This window comes from Typopeltis vanoorti, chromosome 4 (assembly GCF_054136105.1).
Source record: "Typopeltis vanoorti isolate ZY-2024b chromosome 4, IOZ_Tvanoo_1.0, whole genome shotgun sequence".
Classification (NCBI taxonomy): domain Eukaryota; kingdom Metazoa; phylum Arthropoda; class Arachnida; order Uropygi; family Thelyphonidae; genus Typopeltis; species Typopeltis vanoorti.
The window spans coordinates 157,231,262-157,256,298 of record NC_143552.1 but is presented as its reverse complement, the minus strand read 5'-3'; the positions used below and the strand labels follow the sequence as shown (position 1 = coordinate 157,256,298).

Sequence of the window (25,037 nt, the reverse complement as noted above, 5' to 3'; positions counted from 1 at the left end):
TTCCTAGCCATAATTTTCCTCCAAATTATTCTGTTACTTGTCAGCACTCCAATACTGTCATATCTAACATTTCACACATCTGACCGAACAATTTATATAGACCTTGGTATTTCCCTTGTTCTCTTTCCAATCTTCACATCAAACATCTGTTTTGCTAACCTTTCCTTACCCATTCTATTTAAGTGATTTGATTAGCTCTGCTTACACATTCTTGAAAGCTATAGTGTTGAGTTCCTTTCTAATATCTTCATTTTTAATATGATTAAAAATGAAGATATTAGATGCCATTGATGCCATCGGTTCACTCCCCTAATTTTTCTTAGAATCCTCATATCTGTGGTCGCTAGTTCTTGATCAAGTGCTTCATTTCTAACCCAATTCTCAGATTCATAACTTAAAACTGGTTTGAACACAGTCTTGTATAATGCTAGTTTGGTGTTTTCGCTAATTTCTCTCTCATTCCATATAAATTTATTCAGCCGACTATCCACCATACAAGTTTTGCTTATTCTGTTGTCTATTTCCAGATTTAACTTGCCATCGTCATAAAATCTGTGCCTAAATAATTGTTCTACATGGTTTCCATTCTGAATGCAGTCTATGTGTTCAGTGTTTCTGCCTATTTTCAAAGTTTTGGTCTTTTTATTGCTGATTTTCATGTCAAATTTGTTACAGCTGTTATCCAATTTAGTTAGAGAATTCAGGAGACTGACACTGGATGTTTTTATTAGTACATCATCTACATAAAGCAAAGAGCTAAGTTTGACATGTCCAATTATATATCAGGCCTAATGCCACTTTCTTTCATAATGTGATCCATATAAATGATGAATAGGAATGGAGATGATATGTATCCCTGTCTTTCCCCTGATTTTACATGAAATTATCTTGCTATATTACCTTCAATTCTGATTGCTGACTGACAACTTAAATATAGACCATATATTGCTTTGTATAAAGTTCTATTTATCCCATATAACTGTAGTGTTTTGAAAAGCTTTTCTCTGGGCATCTTGTGATATGCCTTTTTCAGATCTACATAAGTACAGATCCTAGTCGTATTCCCATGATTTTTTAAGCAGTGGAAAAGCATACGTCCGACTTTAGGAAAACAATTATTTGTCATAATGCAAAAATCTGATCTTAAAACCTCTATTTGGACTGAACCCAGCTTGTTCTTCTCCAAATTTCTCTCTACAATCTTTCTCAACTTCTTTTCTGGAATCTTAATTGGAACACTTAGTAGAAAAATTCCTCTGTAATTCTCGCATCCAGCTTCATTCCGTTTTTTATAGGTCGGAACTATTAGAGATATACTCCAATCAAAACTGAAATTCAATCTTTTGAAGGCCCTGTGAATTATGCAGTGTAGCCACTGCAAAACTTTTATACCTCCATACTTAAGTAATTCTGGTGAAATATCATGTACTCCAAATGCCTTACTGCATTTCAAGTTTTTGATGGCTTTTTATTGTTATTGTATCGATATGTACTTCTCTTTTCATTCCTCTTGAAAATATTCAACTATGGTTCTGTGTCACTGCTTGTTTCATTTAACAGTCTTTTAAAATAATTATTCCAGACATCAAGGATGTCCTTATCTTCAGTATTCATATCACATTTATCATCTTTGATTTCTTTTACAGTACTCTTTTCTCTATTTCTAAGCTTTTTCAATAGCCTTCAGAACATTTTGCCACCTTCCTGATATTTATTTTCCTTACTATTACCAGTCTTCCCATGACTCTAGTTTAGCTACTTTTACACATAGCTAGATGTGTTACATTTTTGCCTGTATTCTTTTAGAGCATTTGCAAACTTATTTGCTAAGAACTTTTGGTATGCTTTCTTCTTCTTCAGAAATACTTCTTTAACTTCTTGCACTCACCATGTGGTTCTTATTTATCTATCCTTACAGACAATTTTACATATGCCTCTCTAGATGAATTTATCAATCTTCTTCAGAGTTTGTCACCGAGACTCCAAAGTTTGGTTCTTGTTTTCAAATTGCTTCAAGTTTCCTTCAATAATGTTTGTAAAGTTGAGTCTACAGTTTACCTGTAAAAACTGCTCAACTTTAATTCTTTTTAAAACTTCCTTATATATTCTTTTCAATGTAATATCTATGTTTATCCTTCTTAGCACTATGTAATGGTTACTTCAAACTTCAAATCCTCTGTGCTGTCTTGTATCTTGAACTTAACATGACAATTTCACTATCAACAATGGTGTAGACAACGAGGCTTTCTTATTTATTTTTCTCTCCATGTGAACTTGTGCACATCTTTATGTTGGTACATGGTGTTAGTAATGACTAGTCTGTGTCCTGAGCAGTAATCCAGCAAATACTGTCCTTAATTAGCTTTGCCTTTTTCCTGCAAATTTTCCCAAAATGTTCCTATATGCCTGGTGAGATTCATTTCCTACTCTGCAGTTTACCTCTCCAACAAGCACAACTTTTCATTTTTGTTTATATTCTCAAGTTTTTAAATTGTTTTTAGTAACATCAATGAGATACTGATGAAGTGGGCCTGTTGCTTGTGAAATGTAGCTTTTAATTTGAATGAATTATAATTTTTTAAATATTTCCCATGTCATAGTTTTTATACTGGAATTAAAATGAATAAAGAAAAATGTTAAAATATACAGGACTTTAAATTAGTAGCGATATGGTTTCTTATTTGTGCATCTAATTTAAAGTATGAGAAAATGATAATAAAGAAACCTAAGTGTATTATAAAAAATAACAGACCCATAAAATATCTATAAATACTCTGCTACTAGGCTGATTTGTTTTCTGTGTTTATTAATTAAATTCACATTTAATTAATACTGTAAAGATAACATCAGTTGCACAATGACTGCAGTCACATACGAGGGTGGTCTGAAAAGTTCTCGGCCTCAACCATAGATGGAAACACTATTGGTAAGATTTTTTTTTTTTTTTTTCCTAAGGTGGTACACCTGTCATAAGCATCCATGTGAAACTGCAAGTTATTCTATCAAGTAGTTGTTTTATACAGCTGTCTGAAGTGTTGTCTGAATTTTATCCCTTGAAATGGATAAAATTGAGCATTGTGCGGTTATAAAATTCTTTGTAAAAGAATGTTTTATGCCAAAAGAAATTCATTTGAAGTTCATAAAAGTTTATGGACGCTATTCTCCTTCATTTTTGACAATTAAGAAATGGACTGCCAAGTTTAAACGTGGCAGTACCAGCCGTGAAGATGATCCACATGAAAGACATCCAAAAAAGTGTAACACCACCAGAAATCATTGAGTCAAAGTGCATGAAATTCCTCAGACTATAGGCATTCTCTTCTCATATATCTCTTCTCAGAATCAAAAGAATGTGTAGGATATATTTTGCATGAAGAATTGAAAATGAAAAAGCTTTGCATAAGATGGGTGGCAAGCTTGCTCACAGCAGATCAAAAACACACTCGCATGAAAATCTCTGAACAGTGCTTGGAGCATTTTAACAAGAATAAAACTGATTTTATGCATTGATTACTATGGATTCACCATTACACACCAGAATCCAAACAGCAGTCAAAACAGTGGATAGAAGCAGGTTGTTCAGTGCCAAAGAAGAAGTAAGTTCCATGAGAGGAACTTACTTCTTCTATAAGCAGGAAAGGTCATGGCATTCGTGTTTTGGAATACTAAAGACATTTTGTTTATTAATTATCTTGAAAAGGGTAAAACAATAACCAGGGAATATTATTCCAATCTTTTACCAGACTAGATGAAAAAATTCATGAGAAAAGACCTGGTTTGCAGAAGAAAAAAATCATCTTTCATCAGGACAATGCACCTACCCACAAAGGTGTTTTGGCAATGGGAAAATTAAGGGATCTGCACTATGAGTTGTTGGAACATCCACCTATTCCCCAGATAAAATTCGAAGAAAAATGCTGACCAGCATTTTTCTTCGAATTAAGAGATGATTGCAGCTGTAGAAGGGTATTTTGCAGATCTTACTGAGAACCAGTACAGGAACAGGATAATGGTGCTGAAGCATTGCTGGAATAAATGTATTAGTGTTACAGGAGATTACGTTGAAAAATAAAAATTATTTTGAAATTATAAATCCGGTTTTTCAGTGTTAGGCCAAGAACTTTTCAGACCACCCTCATATTTCATTTGGAACTTGTTTATATAACTGTCAAATCTGATTGATTGAGAATCTGTGACTGGAGAGAGAATCAAATTAGAAAAGAAAGGGAGACATAGACATCATGACAGCAACATAAAAGTAAGAGAAATTGGAGTTTAGACATTGAAGAGGATGCCTGAGGTAACATGAATTTTCATTAAGCTTTCGTTAAAGAATTTAGTTGCGATGTATTTGATAGGATCAAAAAGACCCTTTCTAATGTGTCCTAATCAGCAAGCATTTATTCACTGTATGCTAAATGGCATAATCTCAGCATTTGTTTATAATGGTGTAAAGCAGAATCAAATGTTAGACAAGGGTGCACATTATCTCCACTGTTATTAATTATCTATATGGATTACCTTATAAAGGAAAGTGGCATCGAATCTGATATCAAAATTGCAGATGTTAATCATCTATTTACTTTATGCAGATGATTTCTAAACAAATCCAGTACAAGTCTGCAGAATTCCCTGACTAAATTGAATAACTGCTGTGATAAATCTGGAATGAAAACCAGCAATTAAAAGACAATGACAATGAAAATAGGAAGCAACATCAAAAACATTATCTGCATTCTGAATGGAGAAACTATAAAATAAGTACAGCCTTTCAGTTATTTAGGCACAATTTTTAGTGAATTAAATATAGAAATAGACAATAGAATTAGTAAAGCCAGTATGGTAAGAAGTCAACTGAATAAATATATATACACTCGAGTCTCTTTTTATGCGGATTTGAAGTTATGCGGTGCACACCCACAGATACGAGACCTTTCGACACTTCTGCGCATGTCAACAGAAGTAGAATCCATTCCGATAATAGGGTAATCGCGTTTACCAAACTTTTCCTACAACGGAAACACTTCACAAATCCTGAAATTTTCATGGAACACCTTGGTTATTTTGTAATGTATTCGTTAATAATTAATTGTTAATTTAGCTGATTTTTTATTATTAATTAATAATTAATTAAATTTGGCCCAATGGAGAAAAAAAAGCACCAAAGAAATTTCTTTTCTTCGGAAATGAAAATTGCAATTTTAAATTGCTTAGCAAAAGGAGAAGGATCTACGGCGATTGGTAAACATTTTAATTTCGGCAAATCTACTATAAGGGCACATTAAGAAAATCTGTTATTTCTGGAACAAAACTAAGTGCCAAATTATCATCGAACTCAAGAGATGCTTTATTAGAAAACATGAACTGAGCGCTCGTAATTTGGATTGAAGAATTAATTCAAAGAAGAATTCCTATAAGTGGTTATTTAATTAAACAAAAAGCTCTTTGGTTTTTATGAACAGATGAAGCAATTGGAGCCATCTACTTCCGCTTCCCAAGCTGATAAAGAATTTTGGGCTAGCAAAGGATGGTAAACCGAGTTTTTAAAAAGGAATGCACTTCATAACGTGAAGATTACAGGCAAGGTTGCAGCAGCAGATGAAGAAGCAGCCAAGAATTCTCAAGAGAAGTTAGCCAAAATTATTGAAGATGATGGATATTGTCCCGATCAAGTGTTTAACGTTAATGAAACAGGATTGTTTCGGAGAAAATGCCTAGTCGAACTTACATTGCAAAGTCTGAGGAAAAAGCAAGTGGGTTTAAAGCAAGCAAAGATCGAGTAACGTTGTTACTTTGTAGCAATGCATCAGGAGATTGAATGTTCAAACCCCTCCTAGTAAATCGATTTATTTTATTTAATCGAAGTTTTATTAATTGTTGACAATGCACCAAGTCATCCGCATTTAGAACATCCAAATGTACAGGTAGTATTTTTTCCACCCAATACAACAAACATTATTCAGCCATTAGATCAAGGCATAATTGCTACTTTTAAAAAATATTACATTAAGCATGCTTTTCAATTATATTGGATAAAAAATGAATCATTAACAGTAACTGACATTTGGAAAAAAGTTTCCATTTTGGACTGCTTAAATCATGTTGCACCTGCTATCGCTGAAATAAGACCACAAATTTTAAATGCTTGCTGGAAAGCAGCTTGGGCTGGATGTATTGAATGTGCAACCATGCAAACATCTACATTATCAGATGAAATCATTACATTGGCACATGAATTGGTGGAGAAGATTTTGATAAATTTAGCCAAAACGATGTAGATGAATTGCTTTGGATAATGCCTTAAGTGACGATGAAATTATTGGATATCAATTAACTTTAGATGTCGTCGATGATCCAGAAAATGATAGTGAAGCAGAAGAACAAGCTGTTCCCCCTCAAATATAATTCGAAAGGTCTTGAACTGCACAATAAATTGGAAAATCATTTTCTTCTAAATGACACAAATTCTGAACGAGCCTTTAAATTCCAACGTGAGCTGAAGAACTGTATAAAAAATTAGTGAAATCATCATCGTAAAGTTTAATCACTGATTACATTGTCAGAAGAAAAAAATCAGCACAGAACAAGGGTGAAGCTAATTCTGTTTGTGAAGAACCATTGCCTTTACCATACAGATCTGATGAGCTGACTATCTCTTCTGGTGAAAAGTGATTTTGCACCAGTTCGCAAACATTGCCGAATATTGTCTAATAGCGATGATAATTCTGATGACAAAATGTTTAAAAAAATGTTACTTTTCAATAAAATTAAATGAATAAAGCTTTAAAACAAACTTAGGCATTCTTATTTTCGTGAATTTTCATAAACTTTTTTTTATGCGATTTTAGGTTTATTTTAATTCATTGCTTCGGTTTTATGCTGTTTTCGAAAATTATGGTATGTATCCCTGGTTTTTTAATGTAAGTTTAGGCCTTTTTTTTGTGCGATTTTTTATATGCAGTTTTCTGTGGAACATATCTACTGCATAAAAAGAGACCCGACTGATATATGGAATTAGAGAGAAATTAGTTAAAACCCTAAATTAGCTGCATACAAGACAGTGTTCAAACCAATTTTAACTTGTGGATTTGAGAGTTAGGTTAGAAACTCTCGATCAAAGACTGGAGATCACAGACGAGAGATCCGAGAAAGACTAGTGGAGTGAACAGATGGCAGTATCATATTAAAAATAAGGATATGAAGAAAAAATTTGACATTGTTAGCATGTAGGAATTTGTTAGCAAAACACTTGTTCCTTGCTAGAATGGTAGGAAAAAGACCTAGATCAGGGTGGATTAAAACAGTAAAATTAAAATAAAATAAAACAAGCCTTAGAAGAGAGAAATAAGATCTAATAATACTGGAGTCTTAACACATCACAGATTAATTTGGAGGAAAATTCTCAATAGGAAATTCTGAATAGCAATAACAACTTTTTTCATGTAGTACCATAATAATATCCTGTACACCCCCCCCCCCCTCAATGCACATTTCAAGGAATTTGATGATGACTGTCATGAGGGATATCAATATAATTGATATGTTATGTTACAGAGAAGATACAGGCTCTCTCTCTCTCACTCTACTTCTTAAACTTTTATGAGTACAGAATTAGGAACGTTAGTTCAACAGAAGACTGTTTTCTCATAGACAACAATCTTTAAAAATATTTTCTTAAAAATTAACTAATTTCTATATAGATATAAAAAAAGAGTATAAGTTGAGTAGAATCATCATATTATGTCCTCAGAAATATCTTTAGAAGACATTTATCCCACATTAATGAGCATATCTGATTAGGCAGCTGAATACTATTTCCAGTTAAGTTTATGTATGTCTTTCTCATCAGGTACAGCAGTACTACATCTCACTGATGTTTCTCTATCAATAAACTTTTCTACTAATTAAGCAGTGGAAAAGCATATGTCTGACTTTAGGAAAACATTCATCTATATAGCAAAAGAGTTATGTTTGTATCAATGATTGGAGAAGATTATATTACTAGCTAAACATGTTTTAGGAGAAGTAATGTGATTTTATATACACACATATTTTGCAGAAGAGGTTGTTCAACTAATGAGTGCCCATTTTGTTAAAGCTATCAACCTGGTGTATGCAACATTGAGCTCACTGCTACCTCTTCACTGAAAGAAGAAACTCAGATGTATGAGGATTAGAGCTGTTGCACAAACTGAATAAGAATTCAGTAACAGGGACTGATGGGATATCAGCACATGTGCTAAAAGTGTTCAGCTGAACTGGCTATTCCTTTGACCAGGATGTTTAATATGAATCTCAGAACAAAGAAGATTCTGCAGGAATGGAAAGAATGTATGGTAATTCCACTGCACAAACGTGATGGAAAGACCAATGTATCCAACTATCGACCAATTAGTATCTCGGGAGTGGTGGTGAAGACTTTGGAAAAACTGGATAGGTCTCACATTCAGAAATGGTTGACAGTGAATCTCCGCTTTGCAATAAGCAACTTGGGTTTACTAAGGGAGGGTCATGTTTTAGCAACTTGCTCACATTCTATAACAATGTTACCACTGAACTGACAAGGGAAATGGATACCATGATACTTTTGGATTTTGCTAAGCCTTTTGACAATACAGCATGGTAGACTGTTGCATAAATTGGAGAATATGGGTTTGTATTATAGAATATTAGCGTGGATAAGAGGATCGCTGACTGACAGATATCAAAAAGTGGTATACGGGGGTTCTAAGTCCTCAAGGTTTAAGGTAAGGAGTGGTGTACTACCACAAGGATCAGTCCTTGATCCACTGTTATTCAATCTATACATTAATGATATTGGGAAGGATTTGACAAGCGATATACAGCTATTTGCTGATGGTGCAAAGATAGGTAAGGTAATCAGGAATGCTGCAGTATTTGCAGAATGATTTGAATAGGCTGGAATTGTGGCCATGAGAAAATGGATGTGAGTTCAATGTCAGTAAATGCAAAATCATTCACTTTGGCATGATTGGATATCCAATGTCGTATTATATTGGTAGAATTATGCTTGAAGAAACTGATGAGGGTAGGGATCTTGGAGTGTTAGTAGATAGGCAGTTGAAGTTCAGGCGTCACATAGCAAAGATTGCAAATACAACTCAAAAGAAAATCATAATACTGAAACAAACATTCACATGTAAAGACTACTGTCAGTAGGTCTGATTTCCTGGTTTCCGTTGCGATTCTGATATACTGGAGAGATTGAAAAGGAGAGTTAAAATGATATCCGAATTGTGGAATACTGATTATGAAGGCAGATTGAGAATTTGTAGACTGCAGACACTAGCAAACAGCAGAGAGAGGGACGTGATATGATTGAGACCTACAAACTTCTGAAAATGGCCATACAGCATTTCAATTGATGGAATTTTTCAATTTATGGAGGGTGGTTAAAGGACAAGAGAGCATCCTTGGCAGCTGAGAATGAATGCCGCTAAGAAAGGGGGTAAGGCTAAATTTTTCTCTCATAGGGTAATGAGTGCAAGAAGTGTAAATGAATTCAAGAATAAATACGATAGCTAGCGTGTGTAGTATGTGGACTTCGTCGATGAGTCTCTGACGCCCTGGAGCTCTCTTTTAAATGCAGAGAACCGACCAGGGCTTCTGACCTAAAGTCCAATCCGCACCTTCTCGTATTGCACCCTGTTGGGAATCTACTTGGATACTGAACGAACGAGAACGGACTGGCAATTTGGGATTTAGCTGACCAAATTGTATTCTTATTCGTTAAACCAAAATAAAAAATGATGGTACAACATGACAAAACTTCATGCTGGCTGGGGAGTCGCCCGGTTAAACAAGGCCCCCGTTGTTTTCGCCAGGGAACCAGGCCAAACAGCGAAAAGTCAGCTACTGGAACAAATCTGAAAACAAACCCCAACTGTACATCAACAGAGTTAAAGATCGGTACTATCAACATAAGAAGCCTGGGTGGCAAAGAAATGGAGCTAGCTGAGAAATTAGATAAGTACCAGATCAATATAACAGGGTTGACTGAAACAAAAAAGACAAAAACCGGTGAGATCTTTCTGAGCAATAATTACAAAATGTTATATTCAGGCAATGACAATCAAGGAAAACAAGGAGTAGCCATAGTATTCAATACAAAATACGAGGCTAATCTTCTTGAATGGCAATCAGTCTCAAGTAGAGTAATCTGGGCAAATATGAGAATGGGGAACTGGACAATGAGACTAATTTGTGCCTATGGTCCCATAGAAGGTTCTACTAAGGTAGAAGTGGAGGAATTTTTTTTGAGGCTTTAGAAAAAGCAACTGACACAATGAAAAAGGAAAAGTTGGTCCTTGTTGGGGATCTAAATAGCAGAGTAGGAAATGATTGTCAGATATACAAAAATATTTTGGGAAAATTTGGATAAAAGAGCAAAGCTAATAATAATGGCAAACATCTGTTGGATTTCTGCTCACGACATGGACTGGTTATTACTAACACCATGTTCCAACATAAAAATGTGCAGAAATTCACATGGAGAGAAGAGGCAAGGAATAAGAAAAGTCTCATTGATTATGTTATTGTTGATAATGATGTTTTCTCCCTGGTGCAGGGCACCAGAGTGTACAGAGGATTTGAAATTGGAAGTGATCACTATTTAGTCTTGAGCAGAATAAAATTGAATTTCATATTGAAAAGAATAACATGTAAGAAAGTTTTAAAGCGAATAAAAGTTGACCAGCTCTCAGATGTGAACTGCAGACTAAAATACACAAAGATTATTGAAGAAAAAATGAAAGAGTTTGAGAACAGGAATCAAACCTTGGAGATTCAGTGGCAAACTCTGAAGAAAACATTGAGTGATTCTGCCAGAGATGCATGTGGTGAGGTTGTCTGCAAGGATAAAAAAATCAGAACTCCATGGTGGACACAGGAAGTTAAAGAGGCAGTGAAGGAAAAGAAGAAAGCATATCAAAAGTTCCTGTCAAATAAGTCAGCTTGTGCTCTTAGAAAATACAGAGACAAATGCAAGAATGCTAAATACTGTGTAAAACTAGCTAAACAAAAGTCATGGGTGGACTTTGGCAAGAATATAGAAAATAAATATCAAGAAGGGGACAAAATATTCTGGAGGTTGTTGAAGAAGCTTAGGAATGGAGGAAAGAGTGCTGTAAAAGGAGTTAGATATGATAAAGGTGACATGAAAATGGGAGAAAAAGATATCCTTGAAGTATGGAGTAATTACTTTGAAAAACTGCTAAATGAAACAAGCAGTGATGACAGCACAGTGGTAAAAAACACTGACCAGGCATGCAGGCAGGAATACATATCCATACTTGAAGTAGAAAAAGCCATCAAAGGCTTGAAATGTGGAAAGGCGGCTGGAGTAGATGATATTCGACACAAATACTGAAGTATGGTGGTATAAGAGTCTTACAGTGGCTGCACTGCATAGTTCAGAAAGCCTGGACAGAGGGACGCATTCCCAATGATTGGAGTAGAGCTCTCATAGAACCCATATATAAAAAGGGGAAATAAAACTGAATGTGAAAATTACAGAGGTATTTCTCAACTGAGCGTTCCTGGCAAGATCTATCAAGTATACTTGAGAAACGGTTGAGAAGAATTGTGGAAGAAAAGCTTGGTGAAGATCAAGCTGGATTCAGGCCAAATAGAGGCTGCCAGGATCAGATCTTCACTTTATGACAAATAATGGAGAAATCATGGGAATATAACAAAGATCTCTATTTGAGTTTTGTAGATCTGGAAAAGGCATATGATGTGGTTCCAAGAGAGAAGCTGTTCAATACGCTACAGTTATATAGTGTCAATGGGGCATTATATCAAGCAATACTTAGTGTTTATTTGAGTTGTTAGTCAGCAGTTAGAATTGATGGAAGTACAGGAAGATGGTTTAATTTAAAATATGGTGTGAGACAAGGATGTACATTACCCCCTCTGTTATTCATTATCTATATGGATCACATTATGAAGGAAAGTGGTATTAAACATGATATCAAAATTGGAGATGTTAATGTCAGCTCTTTGCTTTATGCAGATGATGTTATACTTTTAAATAAATCTGTTACAAGTCTGCAAGATTCTCTGACTAAATTGAATAGCTGTTGTAATAGATATGGTATGAAGATCAGCAATATAAAGACAAAGACAATGAAAATAGGTAGAATCATTGAAAACGTCAACTGTGTTGTGAATGGAGAACCTGTGGAACAAGTAAAACATTTCAGGTACTTAGGCACGATTTTTAGTGAAGATGGCAAATTAAATATAGAAATAGACAACAGAATCAGCAAAGCTGGTATGGTGGGAAGTCAATTGAATAAATTCATATGGAATAAGAGAGAAATTAGTAGGAACACTAAATTAGCTGTATACAAGACGGTGTTTAAACCAGTTTTAACTTATGGATCTGAGAGCTGGGTCAGAAGTAAAACACTTGACCAAAGACTAGAGACCACAGATATGAGGGTCCTGAGAAAGATTACAGGCGTGAACAGATGGCATGAATGGCAATATCATATTAAAAACGAGGATATTAGGAAAGAACTTGACATTGTCAGCATCCAGGAATGTGTTAGCAGAGCTAATCTCAGGTGGTATGGTCACTTAAACAGAATGGGTGAGGAAAGATTAGCAAAACAAGTTTTCTCTGCCAGGTTGGCAGCAAAACGACCCAGAGGAAGACCAAGATATAGGTGGATTGATATGGTACAAAGTGCCTTAGACAATAGAAATATATGATCTGATAATGTTGGAGTCTTGACAAGTAACAGAGTAATTTGGAGGAAAACTGTAGATAGGCAGTTAGTAATGATGTAATTTTTTTTCATATAGTACTATCATATCCTGTACACCCCCCTTGAGCGTATATGGTAGGAATTTGATGATGATGATGCTTTTTTAATATCCGAGTTGACATTTGAAGCCAAATATTCTGTAAATCTTGGGATTTATAATGATTCACATCTAAAGTGAGAGTGGACAAGTTGAAAAAGAAAGTTTTATAATTTGTAATCTGTTGTTCTACAGCATGATGAAATTTCATGCTGGTCGGAGCACTTCCCAGGTCACCAAAAATCTGAATGACTACTGAAATGTCAGCTATTTAAACAAACTCCAACTCTTCATCAGCAAAAATCAAGAAAAGCACAATAAACATAAGAAGTCTCAATGTAAAATAAACAGAATGGCAGCTGTATTAGAGAAGTACGAGGTCAACAATAATTGGTGTTCACAAAACCAAGATAAAAAGTGAAATTTTTCTAAATAACAAAAATATTATATTCAGGTTACATTCAAATGGGGAGAAGAGACAAGGAATAAGACAAGTCTCACTGACTATGTAATTGTCGACAGTGATGTTTTCTCCCTGGTGCAAGACACCAGAGTGTACAGAGGATTTGAAAATGGAAGTGATCACCATTTAGTCTTGAGCAGGATAAAATAAAATTTCAAATTGAAAAGAAGACATGTAAGAAAGTTTTAAAATGAGTAAAAGTTGAGCAGCTCTCAGATGTGAACTGTAGACTAAAATACACAATTATTCAAGAATTTAAAAAAAAAAATTTTTTTTTATTCATGAGAGAAAAATGAAAGAGTTTGAGAACAAGAACCAAACCTTGGAGATTCAGTGGCAAGCCTTGATTCAGCAAGAGAGGTATGTGGTGAGGTAGTCTGCAAGGATAGACAAATCAGAACTCCATGCTGGACACAGGAAGTTAAAGAGGCAGTGAAGGAAAAGAAGAAATCATATAAAAAGTGCCTGGTAAATAAGTCAGCTTGTGCTCTTGGAGAATACAGACAAATGTAAGAAAGCTAAACACTGTGTAAAACTAGCTAAACAAAAGTCATGGGAAGACTTTAGTAAGAACATAGAAAATAAATGCCAAGAAGGTGTCAAGATATTCTGGAGGTCGTTGAAGAAGCTCAGAAATGGAAAAAGAGTGCTGTAAAAGGAGTTAGAGATGATAAAGATGACATGAAAATGGGAGAAAAAGATATCCTTGAAGTATGGAGTAATTACTAAATGAAACGAGCAGTGATGACAGCAGAGTGGTAAAAAACACTCAACAGGCATACAGTCAGGAATTCATATCCATATTTTCAAGTAGAAAAAGCCATCAAAAGCCTGAAATGTGGAAAGGCAGCAGGAGTAGATGATATTCGATTAGAAATGCTCAGATATGCAGGTATAAAAGTCTTGCAGTGGCTGCACAGAAGGCCTGGACAGAGGGACAAATTCCAGATGATTGGAGTAGAGCTCTCATAGTACCCATATATAAAAAAGGGAAATAAAATTGAATGTGAGACAAACGGTTGAGAAGGATTGTGGAAGAGAAGCTTGGCGAAGAAACAAGCTGGATTCAGGTCAAATAGAGGCTGTCAGGATCAGATAGAATAGTTGAGAAAACATGGGAATATAACAAAGATCTGTATTTAAGTTTTGTCGATCTGGAAAAGGCATAAGACAAGGTGCCAAGAGAGAAGCTATCCAAAATGCTACAGTTATATGGTGTGAATGGGGCATTATATCAAGCAATACTTAGTCTTTATTTGAGTTGTAAATCAGCAGTTAGGATTGAAGGAAGTACACAAAGATGGTTTAATGTTAAATCTGGTGTGAGACAAGGATGTACATTATCCCCTCTGTTATTCCTTATCGATATGAATCATATTATAAAGGAAAGTGGTATTAAACCTGATATCAAAATTGGAAATGTTAATTTCAGATCTTTGCTTTATGCGGACGATGTTATACTTCCAAATAAATCTGGTACAAGTTTGCAAAATTCCCTGACTAAATTGAATAACTGTTGTAATAGATATGGTATGAAGGTCAGCATTAAAAAGACAAAGACAATGAACACAGGCAGAAACATTGAAAAGATCAACTGCATTGTGAATGGAGAACCTGTAGAACAAGTAAGACATTTCAGCTACTTAGGCACGATTTTTAGTGAAGATGGTAAATTAAATATGGAAATAGACAACAGAATCAACAAAGCTGGTATGGTAGGAAGTCAACTGAATAAATTTATATGGAATAAGAGAGAAATTAGTCGGAACACAAATTAGCTGTATACAAGACTGTGTTCAAACCAGTTTTAACTTATGGATCTGAGAGCTGGGTCAGAAGTAAAACACTTGACCAAAGACTAGAGACCACAGATATGAGAGTCCTGAGAAAGAATAGGGCCATGAACAGATGGCTTCAATGGCAATATCATATGAAAAACGAGGGTATTAGGAAAGAACTTAACGATTGTCAGCATCCAGGAATGCGTTAAAGAGCTAATCTCAGGTGGTATGGTCACTTAAATAGAATGGGAGAGCAAAGATTAGCAAAACAAGTGTTCTCTGCCAGGTTGGCAGGAAAAACACCCAGAGGAAGACCAAGATATAGGTGGATTGATACAATAAAAAATTGCATTAGAAGTCCGAAACATAAGATCTGATAATATTTGTTTTATTTGTTCTATGCATTCCCATTGAAGATGTAGTTGATATTCTAAATATTATTGCCTAATCTTGACAGGTAACAGACTGATTTGGAGGAAAATTGTAAATAGGAAGTTAGTAATGATGTAAATTTTTCATGTAGTACTATCAAATTCCTGGTACATACCCCTTGAGGGTATGTACCAGGAATTTGATGATGAAGATGATTATATTCAGGTAATAATGACATGGGAAAAGAAGAAGTACTTTTTCAACACTGAATATGATGATCTTTTTGAATGGCAACGACATCAAGTTGAGTGATGAGAACAGTTATTTGTGCCTAGGGTATCTTTTTGTCAGCTGTGTTTGGTAAAGGTAGCTGACAAAAATAGGTCAAACAAAAATAAGTCAGCATGTGGTCTAAAAGAACACACTTAAGAAAAATGTAACAAAGTGAAACAATGTGTTTAACTAATTTGTAGCTAAACAAGTCATGAGAAGATTGCAGCAAGAATAGCTTCCTGCTTCATCATCAAATTCCATATGTACCACAAGGGGTGTACAGGTATGATAGTACTAAATGAAGAGTATATCATTATTTACTTCTTATCAATGATTTCTCTCAAAATCAAAATGTTATGATTCCAATATTGTCAGATCTTATATTTCTGTCTTCTGACTGTATCAATCCACAGAGATCTTGGTCTTTTTCCATCAATCCTGGCAACAAACACCCTTTTACTAACATTTCTAATCTCATTCTGTTTAAGTGAAAATATCATCTTAGATTAACTCTGCTCACAAACTCCTAAATATTAATGACATCATGTTTGTTCCTAATATACTCATTTTTTTTAAAAATATGACTCTGTCATTAACCAGGCATAATTCTCTTATAGCTCTCATATATAACAGATCTATAAGTTAAAATTGGTTTGAATACTGTTCTTATATATAGCTAGTTTAGTGTTTTAATTTTTCTTTTACTCCAAATAAACTTAAGCAGTTGACTTTGTAACATACTAGCTTTGCTAATTTTGTGATCACTAATTTGTGCCTAAACAGCTGAAATATTTTATTTGTTCTATGCATTCCCCATTGAAGATGTAGTTGATGTTCTAAATATTATTGCCTATTTTCAAAGTCTGTCTTTTACTGCAGATTTTCCTACCAAATTTATAACAGCACTTATTCAGTTTAGTTAAGGAATCCTGCATGCTTGTACTAGATTTATTTAAGAATATAACACTGTATTATTTCTGATTTTGATATCAGGCTCAATGGCACTTTCTTTTATAATGCGATCAGTATATAGATAATGAACAACAGCATAGATAACACAGGACCGTCTTCCTAACTGCTTTGATTTGAACTTCTAACTTGCAACTCAAATACAGACTATATATTGCATGATACAATGTCCAATTTACACTATATTAATATATAGCATTTTGAAAAGCTTTGCAACATGTCATTTTTTTCTTTTCCAAAACTACAAAAACATGGATCATTTTTATATTTACAGAATTTCTGAGCTATTTGTTTAAAACTAAAAATCTGCTCCCAACAATGTCATTCAGCCTGAATCCAGCTAGTTATTCTCCAAATTTCACTTCAATGAGTTTTCTTAGCCTTTTCTCGAGTATGCTTGCATAAATGTTATCTGAAAACTCAGTAGGGAAATTCCTCTGTAATTCTCACATTATTTCATTTCCTGTTTATAGATGGGTACTATGAGAGCTCTACTCCAATCTGTAAGCTCTTTCAATAGTCTTCAGAACATTTTGCTACCTTCCTGATATTTATATAACTTCTATATTCTTACCCAGGTCTTTCCATGATTTTGCTTAATTTTACATATTTAATTTTCTCTCTCATTCCTACATTCAGTTTTGTTTGTCGACAAGCAAGTGATGATTCATTTGTAAATATATAATTCACAGACACACCCACATACACACAGCATCAGGGCTCCCACTGGCTACCAAGTGCATCCCCTAGGTGGCAGATAGGGAGAAACCCTGACTACTGTAAAATCGTGTATAGAAGGATTTTTATACAAAAATACCATATATACCAATTTTACTGGTAAATAAAATTCACTAAAAATACTTGTGGGTTGATAGAGAAATTTTCATATTTTTTAATTTGAAAATAATATTTTTGTATATTACTGAATATTGTCACCTCAAAGGGTTTTTGTAAAAGAACAAAGGAATATAAGTGTAAGATAAATTGTCTAAAAAAACTTAGTCACCAGTAATTCTAGACAGATTAAGGTATTTACTAATGACCTGGGGCAACTGCAAACCTCGAAGGTCAACATTGCAAGGGGGGGTTTCCCACATTAATGCAACAACCAAAAAAAAAAAAAAAAAAAAAAAAAAAAAAAAAAAAAAAAAAAAAAGGTGGCAGGTACAGAACAACGTAATACCCAGGGGATTACTATGTAGCAGAACCCAAAGTCATCGGCAAGATATAAGGGGGGTTTTTAATGGTTCCTTGGTCAGCGAGAAGTTTCGAGATCACGTGGGGTTCTGACCAGAAGTTACGGGTTCCAGAAGTTGACGAGGTCCCAGAGTCGAGAGGTATGATGATATGACATACGTTATGGCAGCAGAGTTTTGATAACATCTTGGGAAATGATTTCTAATTGGCATCAGAGACCTGCATTCCAGATAGAAAATGCCGAGAAAGTGGCGTGACTAAGATAAACGGTTTTAGAAGAAATTAGATCTCACGAAATCTCGGAGATGATATCCAAGTGCAATACTAAAGTCGGACGGTAATAGAAAGAAGTGATTTCAGGGATCATTCAGAAAAGACCAGACATCTGTTCAAAGTAAGATTTTTCCTTTGTTTAGCTAGAAATAAGAAGATTGTGACGGTGATTTATTTAAGGGACTTGTTTTATAGTGATACTTGAGGACTTTAGGCCTTATGCTGATATCTGAAGTATTTTGTTATATGTGAAGGTCTGGCTAAAATTTAAGGTGAAACATCGTGTATTTAATGTTATAGCTATTGCCTAAACCTGCAGAATGTTATGTAAAAACTGATCTGAGTATTACCAAGTTTAACGAGAGAAAATTATAGACACGTAGGCTTACTAGAATTGATTATGATAAGGAACTAAATTGTAAACGTAGTCATTAGTTGTCATTTGAAGCATAGAAGCTAATTTACTTAGTACTTAAAATTGACCCATTGTACATTTCATTGATGTTAAATAAATTGTTTTCTTGCTTTCTTTTTCTTTCTTTAAATAACTTGCCTAATTTCTATTTCCAATGCACTACTCATAAATTCGAATCTGTGTGTGCCTAAAAGTAGACATTGTCACTACTGCATAACAGAAAACTTAAGTTGCTAGATTTAATTAGAATTAAGAGAGAGAGAGGGGTTCCATGTGTTTTACTGTGTATTATTCTTTTGGAGGGAGATTCAACTCCTACCCACGAATTTGGTGGCACAGCTGAAAACTAAATAAATTTTCCAAATTCAGTTGAGAATAAAACCAGTAGGTCAGACAAAGAGATTGGCTCCAATCAGAGGCAGTTTCTTTGTTCTGTAAGTTTTGCATATTTGCGGCCATAAGTCAGATGTATAATAAAGATTAAGAAGAAAGGTTAAAACGAGATACCTATAGTTTTTACAAAGGCGCAGAAGACAAGATATATTTGAAGATTTGATAACATTTAAAATAAATACATATTTAACACTATCATCCTCTGGATATCAGGACAGATCTGAATATATTAAATAAAGAGCCATGGACCAGTGATTTTGAGACTGGCGATCCCATGTGAAAATATTGCCATTTTGAATTTATGGACCAATCTTCCAAGATGAATCAAACAAAATAAAATAGCTCTCATTCCCCAGAAGACAGATTGTTACCATATACGGTAGCAGCAGGCAGTTAAACATGAAGGCAGAGGGTACTAAGAATCCCCAGGTAACCAGATCATGCTGCCATTGGAACTTTAAACTATAGGACTCCTAGCAGCGAAGCATGGCTAGAGGAGCTAAAGTGACTGCCTGCTGCTACCGTATATGGTAACAATCTGTCTTCTGGGGAATGAGAGCTATTTTATTTTATTCATTCTTGTTTGTCTAAGTTTGTACATTCTTGGACTGTGTGAAGTTAGACATAATGGTGAAGAAATTCTTCAATTAAAAAATGGAGACATGCTGTATTATAGAGGCCAAGATAAGAAAAGAATCAGTAGAGTTGGATTCACGATCAACAAAAAATTGAAGAACAACATAACAGAATTTACAGTATATCTGATCGAATAGCAAGTATTGTTGTTCAGATCTCAAAAAGATACACTCTTAAGAACATCCAAGTCTATGCACCAACAATAAGTCATACTGATGAAGAAATTGAAGCTTTCTATCAATGTATCCTAACTTTACAATAAAGGAAAACATCATTTCAGAATTGTAATGGGAGACTTTAATGCTAGAATTGGTATACAATAATCAGATGAAAGCTCAATGGGAAATTTTGGATATGGCACGAGAGATGAATAGAGAAGCAAGGGTAATAGAATTTGTAGGAAAAGAATATCGGAAGTAGACATGGAAAAGTCCAAATGAGAAACTTAGTGAAACTGACTTTAACCTCAGCAATAAGAAAAAGATCTTTCAAAGATTGCTCTGTTATAAACACCCTCAACATTGGACCATCGTATGGTATACAGTAAGAGTCAAATAAACTGCCAAAAAGAAAGAACGAAAATGTTTCGAAGATCAAAGCAAAACATAGATGTAGATGTGCACAAACTCAACATTAATAAAGATATATTCCAACATGAACTAAACAAGAGATTTAAAAAAATCTTATTATAGATGACAATGTTAATCCATGAGAAAGTTAATGACATTACCTAAAACTTTTTATAATGCTCTCTTGAAATAGCTGGTACCACAGAACAGAAACAAGACAAAATTTCTGAAGAAACGAAAAGAAATGAAACAATCAAATAATCTACAGAATGAAATTGAATACACTGAATTGTGCAAAACGATCAGAAAACATATCACAGAAGAAAATTCAATTGTAAATTCATACAACAAACAACTGTAGTCTCAAAAATGTCAAACAGCAATTGATGAAAAGCAATAAACAGATGGTTGCAGTCAAACTACAAGATGGGTCCATAACTAGAGATAGATATGCTATAGCAAAAAGAATTGAAGAATTTTACTCAGTATTGTATCAGGACAATGAATTAAATGAAGAAGAAGAAGACAGCTATGAAATAGCTGTAGTACCACAGATTCTACCAGAAGAAGTTATGCAAAGCATCCAAAGCTTGCAAAATGGAAAAGCTACAAGTGAGGATGGTGTATAGCTGAACTTCTAAAAGCAAGTGGAGAAATGATCTATAAAATCTTAGCAAAATTATTTACCTTATGTCTGAAGAAAAATGATATATCAAGAACATGGAAGAAGGCTGCCCTAATTCTGATACATAACAAGGTGAAGTAGAAGACTTGTTCAACTACTGACCCATCAGTCTACTATCGGTGGTTTACAAAGTATTTACAAAAGTCTTAGCTCATAGGCTTTGTACGACTCTAGACCTATCACAACCAAAAGAACAGGCAGGCTTTCGAAATGACTTTAGTACAATGGACCATATTCAAGTTGTACAACAGATTATTGAACGGTGTAATGAATATCGGTTATAATTATGTTTTGGTTTTATTGATTATAAGAAAGCCTCTGATTCAGTAAACACTTGCACAATATTTAAATCATTACGAAACTAACAAGTGGAGGAGCCATATGTCAGGACCATCAAATCAGCATACACCAATGCCACAGCAGCAATTCATTTCAATGGAAACATTTCTACTGTGGAAATGCAGAGAGGTATAAGACGGGGTGATACAATATCTTCAAAATTATTCACAGCGTGCCTGCCTAGAAGAAATATTCAAACTTCTTGATGGGGATGGGAAAGGTCTGAAGATAAATGGAAAATATTTAAGCCATTTACACTTTGGAGATGACATAGTTATCTTTACTTCAACTGCGCATGAATTACAGGCTCGTATCCATGAACTTCAAATTGCTAGCAAAACAGCTGGCCTAAAGATAAACATAAAGAAGAGCCAAGTTAAGTTCAATAGTTATGTCCAACCAAAACTAATAAAAATCAATAATGATGAAATTAAACAAGCAGATCATTACATATACACTTAAGACAACAGATATCAATGAAGCAAAATATTACAGATGAAATTAAAAGACGCACGATGCTTTGGTGGAAAGCATTTGGAAAATTGCATTTAATATTCAAAAGCCAACTACCATTATGCCTGAAGAGAAATGTGTTTAACCAATGTATTCTTCCTATACTGACATATGGCTGTGAAACATGGACACTAAATGCAAAGGAAATTCAAAAATTAAGAACGACACAATTTAGTATGGAAAAAAGTATGCTTGGTATGACAATGGATCACAAAAGGAATACGTGGATAAGAAATCAAACCGAAGTCTCTGACATCATAGGAGGAATGAAACATTTGAAGTGGCAATGGACTGGGCATATTGCTCAAAGATAAGATCAATGATGGACGAAACAAGTACTGGATATTTCACAAGAGGAAAAACAACCACGCCGACGCCGACCGAAATCATGGTAGATTGATGATATCATCAGATTTGCAGGAGTGACATGGGAAAGAAAAGCAATGGACAGACAGTTTTGGAGTAATCTTGGAAAGGCCTTCATCCTGCAGTGGATCGACAAAGGCTGATGATGACAATGATGTGTGTATTTTTTTTTTTTTATTTTAAAGAGTGCAAAGTTCGTAAATAGTCTTACTGAATATTTATGCATCTCCTAATCTGGATACAAATCTGGTTAAGTTTAGTAAAATCTTAAGATTACACACATGCACGAAAACCAATTGATCTTTACAATACTGGCTCAGCTGACAGTATCTTTTAGAGATATGGACTGCAGCAAATCAAGCTTTAAGAAATCAGGGAGTTCAGAATGATTTTCAGAGCTTGGCGAGCGAGACAGATGCAGCAGATGCATGATTCATTTCCAGTTTTAGTAATTGAACAATTCATACTGGATAATGTGATAATTATATTAAATTTGTCTGCTAAATAAACTAAGTAACATAAATAGGTATTTTTTCCCTATTTATGAATCTCTGTGATTATTGTGCAAAATGTGATGCACTAAGCAATCCAACTGACTCAATAACAGTTAATAAAAAAAGTATCACTAAATTTTAGTTATCAAATCAAACACCTAATTTCTCATTAATCACCAGAGATCAGTTCTCTTATGTCAACGATGCAATATATAGATACAAAATAAAATAAACACAAGCATTCTGAAATATTCTATAAAATGAAGTGTCTAAAATTACCTTTTTGCTGGTGTAAATTTTGTTCATCACCATCCTGGTCAGTGTTCCTATCCTCCTGTTCTTCATTGTCATCATTATCATACCTCTCAGTGTTACTGGCAAGGTTAACTGAAAATTAGAAAATATTTCTGATTTTTAAAGTACATTTTTGACAGTTTACATAAATTATACAAAATTCCAGGATGCTTATTTCACTTCAATAATTGTGAAACAAAGTTTGCACTCCAACAAATCAAAAATAACCATCTGTAAGCAAAACAGACAAAAGCCCCAACTAGCAGCAAGGTAAGTAATAGTAAATAATTAGGCAGAATATATACATGAAATTGACATGTCCTTTAAGCAATTAAAGAATATACACATGAAAAGTGTTCAATGTATACATCACTTATTAGATCCTCTTTGATCTGATATGCATCAGATCAAAGAAGATGAAGCCCTTTGGTTGGAAAGACCTGGGTTCGATATCCATCTATGACAAGAGGAACCTTTATTTGGTCTCTTTCGACTAAAGGTGAGTTAGCCAGTCTCATACAGAGGTAAAGAGTTTTTCAGTTTTTTTTCAGAAACTCGCATTTTTGTCCCTCAGAACAGGCAAATTGGCCAGTGAACATACACAGATTTACAGTCATAGACTTAATCCCTCATTAGGAGGACTCAACCAGTCCTAAATGATTAGGGATGGGGTGGGGGGAGACCATAAGAATAAATAAACATCACTTATAAGACACACGGGGTGCTTAAGGGTCGAAGTTGTATAACTGAGAGGAGACCTCCACATAGCCTTTAAAGGAATGCGGAGAACCGACCAGGGCTTCTGACCTAATGTCCAATCCTCACCTTCTCGTGGTGCACCCTGTTGGGTATCTACTTGGATACTGAATGAACGAGGATGGGCTGGCAATTTGGGATTTAGCCGACCAAATTGTATTCTTATTGGCTAAACCAAAATAAAAAAAATGATGGTACAACATGACAAAATTTCATGACGGCTGGGGCGTCGCCCGGTTAAACAAGGCCCTCATTGTTTTCGCCAGGGAACCAGGGTGAACAACGAAAAGTCAGCTACTGGAACAAATATGAAAACAAACCCCAACTCAACATCACCAGAGTTAAAGATCGGTACTATCAATGTAAGAAGCCTGAATGGCAAAGAAATGGAGCTAGCTGAGGAATTAGATAAGTACCAGACCGATATAATAGGGGTGACTGAAACAAAAAAGACCAAAACTGGTGAGATCTTTCTGAGCAATAAATGCAAAATGTTATATTCAGGCAATGAAAATCAAGGAAAAGAAGTAGTTGCCATAGTATTCAACACAAAATACGAGGTAATCTTCTTGAATGGCAGTCAGTCTCAGGTAGAGTAATGTGGGCAAATATGAGAATGGGGAACTGGACAATGAGACTTATTTGTGCCTATGGTCCCACAGAAGGTTCTACTAAGGTAGAAGTGGAGGAATTTTATGATGCGTTAGAAAAAGCAACTGACACAATGAAAAATGAAAAGTTGGTCCTTGTTGGGGATCTAAATAGCAGAGTAGGAAATGATTGTGAGTCATACAAAAATATTTTGGGAAAATTTGGAGAAAAGAGCAAAGCTAATAATAATGGCAAATATCTGTTCGATTTCTGCTGAGGACATGGACTGGTTATTACTAACACCATGTTCCAACATAAAAATGTGCATAAATTCACATTGAGAGAAGAGGCTAGGAATAAGAAAAGTCTCATTGACTATGTTATTGTTGATAGTGATGTTTTCTCCCTGGTGCAGGACACCAGAGTGTACAGAGGATTTGAAATTGGAAGTGATCACTATTTAGTCTTGAACAGGATAAAATTGAATTTCATATTGAAAAGAATAACATGTAGGAAAGTTTTAAAGCGAATAAAAGTTGAGCAGCTCTCAGATGTGAACTGTAGACTAAAATACACAAAGATTATTGAAGAAAAAATGAAAGAGTTTGAGAACAGGAACCAAACCTTGGAGATTCAGTGGCAAGCCTTCAAGAAAACACTGATTGATTCAGCCAGAGAGGCATGTGGTGAGGTTGTCTGCAAGGATAGAAAAATCAGAACTCCCTGGTGGACACAGGAAGTTAAAGTGGCAGTGAAGGAAAAGAAGAAAGCATATCAAAAGTTCCTGTCAAATCAGTCAGCTTGTGCTCTTAGAGAATACAGAGACA

The 25,037-nt window shown here is 34.7% G+C and overlaps 1 protein-coding gene across 1 annotated transcript in view; it reads right to left on the bottom strand.

The window, feature by feature from the left end:
- Positions 1-25,037, bottom strand: part of LOC150107785 (pre-rRNA 2'-O-ribose RNA methyltransferase FTSJ3) — a 288,470-nt gene that overhangs the window by 66,260 nt on the left and 197,173 nt on the right. Inside the window, exon 14 of the mRNA XM_090391539.1 lies at positions 22,849-22,956. Within this exon, the coding sequence (XP_090247665.1) occupies positions 22,849-22,956 (108 nt within the window). The remainder of the gene's footprint in view (positions 1-22,848; positions 22,957-25,037) is intronic.